This window comes from Piliocolobus tephrosceles, chromosome 7 (assembly GCF_002776525.5).
Source record: "Piliocolobus tephrosceles isolate RC106 chromosome 7, ASM277652v3, whole genome shotgun sequence".
Taxonomy (NCBI): Eukaryota; Metazoa; Chordata; class Mammalia; order Primates; family Cercopithecidae; genus Piliocolobus; species Piliocolobus tephrosceles.
Window position 1 is genome coordinate 95552428 of NC_045440.1, and position 7301 is coordinate 95559728.

At 40.0% G+C, this 7301-nt stretch overlaps 1 protein-coding gene across 4 annotated transcripts in view; it reads left to right on the forward strand.

Moving 5' to 3' along the window:
- Positions 1 to 7301, forward strand: part of DPY19L4 (dpy-19 like 4) — a 74577-nt gene that overhangs the window by 52323 nt on the left and 14953 nt on the right. For all 4 annotated transcript variants that reach the window (XM_023222871.2, XM_023222868.3, XM_023222867.3 and 1 more), the window contains 2 exons: positions 632 to 790; positions 2636 to 2755. In XM_023222871.2, the coding sequence (XP_023078639.1) occupies positions 632 to 790; positions 2636 to 2755 (279 nt within the window). The remainder of the gene's footprint in view (positions 1 to 631; positions 791 to 2635; positions 2756 to 7301) is intronic.

The following is a 7301-nucleotide window of genomic DNA, read 5'->3' on the forward strand; positions in this document are numbered from 1 at the left end:
AATATGTGAACCACTTATGTAACTGTAATTTTCTAGTAGCCATATTTTTAAAAATACAAAGAAACAAGTGAAATTAATTTTAACATATTTTCTCTAATATATAAAAATAATTTGTAAACAATGTAAAAATTATTAAGGATATATTTTGTTTTTCAAATCATTATTTTGCTCTTCTTTTCTTTGAAATCCTGGGTATATTTTGTACTTAAAGTATGTCTCAATTTGAATTGGCCACATTTCAGCTGTTTAAAAACCTCATGTCTCTAGTAGCTACCATATTTGACAATGCATTTGTAGAGGTTAGCCAGCTGAATTGTTTGTTGTCTTCTAGATAAAGATAGAAACCAAAATTCCCTAAAAACTATATTGGGCTTTAGAGATGGTCACGTTACTTGGCAATAAAAAGCAGCAGTTTTACATTCATTAGAGCGGTTTTAGTGAGAGCACATGCTTTGTTTACTAATACGTTACTATTATCGTCATTTATAAAGGATAGTACCTTGCTATTATAAGTAAACGGGTTTAGGAAATGTGTTTTTTCTTAGTTTTTACTGATATTAAAAAAAATACTTCTGTGTTCAGTAGTTTAAAACATCTGTGAATTTAATATCATGCTTTTTGTCTTCTATAGGAATTTTACAATGAATTGGCTCCTCTGTCAAGAATCCCTGCAGGCACCATCTCAAGATTTTTTTCTGCGATTGACACAGTCTTCTTTATTACCTTTCTATATCCTGGTGTTAATTATTTGTTTTCTTTCTATGTTGCAAGTTATTTTTAGGAGGATTAAGTAAGTACCTATGAGAATCAATCATATTACTAACATACATTATGGAAACATATGAAATACTTATTTTTAATATTCTTCCAATATTTTTATATTTGTTTTAGAGCTTCTAATTCCATTCTCTTTTCATTGACATGGAAAATATCATTATAAGATGTGTTGGCCAGGTGCGATGGCTTACACCTGTAATCCCAACACTTTGGCAGGCCAAAGCCGGCGGATCACAAGGTCGGGAGTTTGAGACCAGTCAGGCCAATATGATGAAACCCCATCTCTACTAAAAGTGCAAAAATTAGCTGGACGTGATGGCGCTCACTCTTAATCCTAGCTACTCAGGAGGCTGAGGCAGGTAAATCGCTTGAACCCGGGAGGCAGAGGTTGTGGTGAGCCGAGATTGCACCACTGCACTCCAGCCTGGGCAACAGCGTGAGACTCCCTGTCAAAAAAGAAAAAAAAAAGGTTGTGTTGACCAGAAAAATTTAAACTTAGTTTTTTGTTTTGTTTTGTTTTTTGTTTTTGTTTTTTTTTTTGAGACAGAGTCTCGCTCTTGTTGCCCAGGCTGGAGTGCAGTCGCACGATCTTGGCTCTATGCAACCTCTGCCTCCCAGGTTCAAGCAATTCTCCTACCTTAGCCTGGGCTCAAGCGATTCTCCTACCTCAGCCTCCGAGTAGCTGGGATTACAGGCATGCACTGCTATGCCCAGCTGATTTTGTATTTTATCCATGTTGGTCAGGTTGGTCTCAAACTCCCGACCTAAGGTGATCCACCCACCTCGGCCTCCCAAAGTGCTGGGATTACAGGCATGAGCCACCGTGTTCAGCCCTAAACTTAGAGACTTAATATATAACTGAAGTTTAAATAATCAGTTAAACTTTTACAGACCGATTCACCAATTTGTACAAATTTTTACTTAATATAAGAATAATTTGTTCTATTTAACTTAAACGAAGTTAGCAGTATAAGTAGTTTTAAATTACAAAGTTTGAGGCCAAGGGCAGTGGCTTATGCCTATAATTCCAACAATCTGAGAGACTGACGCAGGATTGCTTGATGCCAGGAGTTCAAGACCAGCCTGGGCAAACATAGTGAGACCCCTCATCTCTTAAAGAAAAAGAAAAAAAAAGCTATAAAGTTTGACTAACCTTTGATGTTTTTATTATGTTTGAAAAGACAGAGTTTGTGTATAATTTCTTAATTTTAAGAATTTATTCAAATTATGATTTAAGTATATTAATTTAGCAATTGCTAGTTGATTCGTAATTGATCTTGGAAGAAGAACCTACAAATCTTTATTATTCTTTTTTTTTGAGACGGAGTCTTACTCTATCACTCAGGCTGGAGTGCAGTGGCACGATCTTGGCTCACTGCAACCTCCAACTCCCAGATTCAAGCGATTCTCCTGCCTCAACCTCCAGAGTAGCTGAGATTTCAAGCATGCACCACCACGGCTGGCTAATTTTTGTATTTTAGTAGAAACGGGGTTTCATCATGTTGGCCAGGCTGGTCTCGAACTCTTGACCTCAAGTGTCCTCCCACTTTGGCCTCCCAAAGTTCTGGGATTACAGGCGTGAGTCACTGCTCCTAGCCCTTTTGTATTTTTCTGAAAATTCATGTTTAGTCTTCATAGAGTTTGTTGTCTTCAGGTTCTAAAAGCCATTTGCAGAAACGTAGTATATATGTTAGGTATTTAGCACCATATACTTTCAAATTTTAAAGATCACCTATATTTTTTTGTTATGTCGAAATATAACATTTTAGGTATGTCCTTCAAAGATGATAAACAATGTATCTTTGGTTTTTTACAAATATATTTTCAAAGTATTAAAAAATACATTTTCTTTTTGTAGTGGTAAGTCCCTAAAGGAAACTGTTACTCTTGAAGATGGACGAATTGGAGAAAGACCAGAAATAATTTATCATGTAATTCACACTATTTTATTGGGTTCTCTTGCAATGGTTATAGAAGGGTAAGTGTACTTTATTTGATCCCTTTTTTTTTACAAAGATTGTTGGCCGAGAGCAGTGACTCACACCTGTAATCCCAGTACTTTGGGAGGCCAAGGCAGGTAGCTCACCTGAGGTCAGGAGTTTGAGACCAGTGTGACCAACATGGTGAGACTCCGTCTCTACTAAAAATACAAAAATTAGCTGGGTGTGGTGGTGTGCGCCTGTAGTCCCAGCTACTGGGGAGGCTGAGGTGGCAGGGTCTGTTGAACCTGGGAGGTAGAGGTTACAATGAGCTGAGATTGCACCACTGCACTCTAGCCTGAGCGACAGAGCGAGACCCCGTCTCAAAAAAGAAAAAAGTCAAAAAACCCACAAAGATGGCCTTTTTTTTTTTAGAATCTTGTTCTGTCACCCAGGCTGGAGTACAGTAGCACAATCTCAGCTCACTGCAACCTCCGCCTCCCAGGTTCAAGCACTTTTGTCTCAGCCTTCTGAGTAGCTGGGATTACGGGCGTACAGCACCATGCCCGGCTAATTTATTTGTATTTTTAGTAGTGACAGGGTTTCACCACATTGGTCAGGCTGGTCTTGAACTCCTCACCTCATGATCTGCCCACCTTGGCCTTCCAAAGTGTTGGGATTACAGGTGTGAGCCACCATGCCCAGCAAAGATTGTCTTTTTTAATGGTAATAAGTAGATACATCCAATAATACATTTATAAAACTTTATAAAAACTCAAAACCTATAAACTTTCTTAATTTATCTGGAGTTTACAAAGGTGTTTATAGTATAATGAACTGACATTTACTTACTCATTCATTTGTTAAAAAACTATTGAACATATTCCAAGTTCTAGGCGTTGTGCTAGGTGCTAAAGTTACCTCAATAAGCCCAATAGTGGAACAGACAGTCTCTAACCTTATTTAACTTATGGCCTAATGGAGGTGACAGATGTCAATCATACAAAAATAAAATTACAACTTTGGTAAGTGAAGGAGATGTACATGATGCTATAAGAACATATAAAACAGAATTTGACTTAAAGAGATCAGAAAGGTTCTCTAAGGAAAAAGTGCCTGAGACCTGAAGGTTGAGTAGGAGTGGACTAGGTGACCCAAAGAGGCAAGAGTACTGCAGGCAGAGGGAATGGCATATGCCCAGGCCTGGGCAGGAGGGATCATGGCACATTGTTGGTGGGAGGAAAAGGAGCTCAGTCTGGCTTTAGCACAGGGAGCTTGTGGTAGGCTTTTATCCTTTCCTTACCTCATTTATTTTATTATCTTTCAATGACAAATGAACTTTTACAAAATATATGTAGGGCCCCATTTAATGTTCCATAAGGTAAAATTTTTGTATTTCACTTGCTTGCTCATTTTCGTGTTCTGTATACCTTAAATTTGTTAAGGCAAAATAGGTATTCACATATTAATATTTAGATAAGTTATGTAATAATTGTTTAGGGAGTTTGAATCCTTGAAACATATCTTGCACTATTTATTTTTAAGTATTTAGTTTTTAAACTTCCCTTCCTGCTTCTGTAGAAAATCGTGCCATCTTGTTAATAAACTTTATTAAAATGTATTCATTCAGCAGAAGTTTTTGGTTTTTTCATACTCTTCCAGCAATAGTGGGAGATACAGAAATACACATGATAGGATCCCCCTTCCTCAGAAGCACACAGTCTAGGAAGGTAAATACAATGGTCAGAAATTCCTAAGACCATCCTTACTTCTGTCACCAACTGCAAGTTTGAGAGTCCTCCAAACTACCCTCAGGCTTGATTTTAAAAAGTCATTATACTCAAGTTACAGTTTGTTACAGTGAAAGGACACAGATTAAAATCAGCAGAGGAAAGAGACCCATAGGACAAGGTCCAGGAGACACCAAAGTACAGAACTACCATTTGTTCCCTCCCAGTGGAATCATGCAGACAGTACCTGTTTTCCTCTCAGAAACGATGTGTGACAGTACACACGGAGTACTGTCAATCAGGGAAGCTCACCCATGCTTTGAATTTAGGGTTTGTATTGGGGCTCAGTCATATATACGTGGTTGACCACCTGTGTGGCTGACATTAGTCTTCAGCCCTTCAGAGGTTGAACTGACACCACATGGCCCAAGGCTCCCACCATAAATCACACTGTTAGCATAGACTCTTATGCATGACCTAAAGGACCCAGGCAAACGAAGATGCTCTTATCAGGCAAGAGGTTACCACCTAGAAGTTGAGGGCAAAGGCCAAATCTCTTTTTAAGCAAGGTTAATCCTTTACTGCACAATAAATAAGATGCATGGGAATACATTTCATAAAAGGCAATATATGAGGCCGGGCACAGTGACTCACGCCTGTAATCCTAGCATTTTGGGAGCCTGAGGCAAGCGGATCACTTGAGGTCAGGAGTTCGAAACCAGCCTGGCCAACATGGTGAAACCCCGTCTCTATTAAAAATACAAAAAAATTAGCTGGGTGTGGTGGTGGGCACCTGTAATCTCAGCTACTCAGGAGACTAAGGCAGGATAATCAGTTGAACCCAGGAGGCGGAGGTTGCAGTGAGCCAAGATTGTGCCACTGCACTCTAGCCTGGGCGGCAGGGCAAGATTCTGTATCAGGAAAAACAACAACAACAACAACAACAAAAGGCAATATATGAAACCCTTTGCATATTAAAGTTAATTATTCTTAAGTTGTAATTCATATAGGAGCATCTTTCTTTAGTCGATGAAAGAAGAAAATGTTACCATCTTTAGAAGTTTGGAGCTTTAAATTCTTCAATTAGGTTACTTGTATACAAACTGAATGTTTAATAGCATTGAAGATTATGTTTAAGTTTTTGTTTTTTGAGACAGAGTCTTTGTCGCCCAGGCTGGATTGTAGTGGCACAATCTCAGCTCACTGCAACCTCTGCCTCCCAGTTCAAGTGATTCTCCTGCCTCAGCCTCCCAAGTAGCTGGGTACAGGCATGCGCCACCAAGCCCGGCTAATTTTGTATTTTGAGTAGAGATGGGGTTTCTTCATGTTAGTCAGGCTGGTCTTGAACTCTTGATCTCAGGTGATCCGCCTGACTCAGCCTCCCAAAGCGCCAGGATTACAGGCATGAGCAGGCGCGCCTGGCCTTGTTTTTGTGTTTTTGAGAGACAGGCTGGGCATGGTGGCTCATGCCTATAATCCCAGCACTTTGGAAGATGGAGGACGATGATCACTTGAGCCCAGGAGTTTGAAACCAATCTGGGCAATATGGCAAGACCCCGTCTCTACAAAAAAAAAAAAAAAAAAGCGCCAGGCATGGTGGCATACGTCTGTGGTCCCAGCCACTAATGGAGGCTGAGGTGGATGGATTGCTTCAGCCTTGGAGTTCAAGGCCACAGTGAGTCATGATCACGCCACTGCACTCCAGTCTGGGTGACAGAGTGAGGCCGCGTCTTTAGTTAAAAAGAAGAAAAAAAGACAGGGTCTCATTCTGTCGCCCAGACTGGAGTACAGTGGTGCCATCACAGCTCACTGTGCTCTCGAACTCCCAGGCTCAAGCAATGCTCCCACGATGTCCTCCCAACTAGATGGTACCACAGGCTGGTATCACTATGCCTGGCTAATATTTTTTAAAGTTTTTGTAGAGATGAGGTCTCACCATGTTGCCCAGGCTGGCCTTGAACTCCTGGACTCAAGCCATCCTCCCATCTCAAACTCCCAAAGTGTTGGGATTATAGGCGTGAGCCCCTGTGCCTAGCCACATTTAAGTTTTTTTAAAAATTATGATAAAAAAGTACATAACATAAAATCTACTATCTTAATGTTTTTTAAGTATACAATTCAGCAGTGTTTAGTATATTCACACATTGTTGTACAACAGATCTGCACAACATTTTCATCTTGTAAATCTAAAACTCTATATTGATGAACAACTCTCGTTTTTTCCCCTACCCTCATCCTCTAATAATCACCATTTTACTTTCCATTTCTTTCTTTCTTTTTTTTTTTGAGACGGAGTTTCACCCTTGTTGCCAGGCTGGAGTGCAATGCTGTGATCTCAGCTCACCGCAGCCTCCACCTCCCGGATTCAAGCGATTCTCCTGCCTCAGCCTCCCAAGTAGCTGGGATTACAGGCATGCGCCACCATGTCCAGCTAATTTTGTATTTTTAGTAGAGATGGGGTTTCTCCATGTTGGTCAGGCTGGAATGGAACTCCCGACTTCAGGTGATCTGCCCACCTTGGTCTCCCAAAGTGCTAGGATTACAGCCAGGAGCCACTGTGCCTGGCCTTTACTTTCCATTCCTATGAATTTGTTTACTTTAGATACCTCATGTAAGTGGAATCCTATAGTGTTTATCTTTTTGTGACTGGCTTATTTCACTTTATGTCACATCATCAAATTTCATCTATGTTGTAAGATGACAAGATTTTCTTCTTTTTCAAGGCTAAAAAATATTTCACTGTGGATACAAGGAGTCTTCAAAAAGTTCGTGAAAAATGCGTATTGTGAAAAAACTATGCATGTATTCTAATTTTTTTGTGTGTGCCAAAACCATTGTGCCCCTAGATCAGCTGCAAACAAGAGCAGAGCTCTCT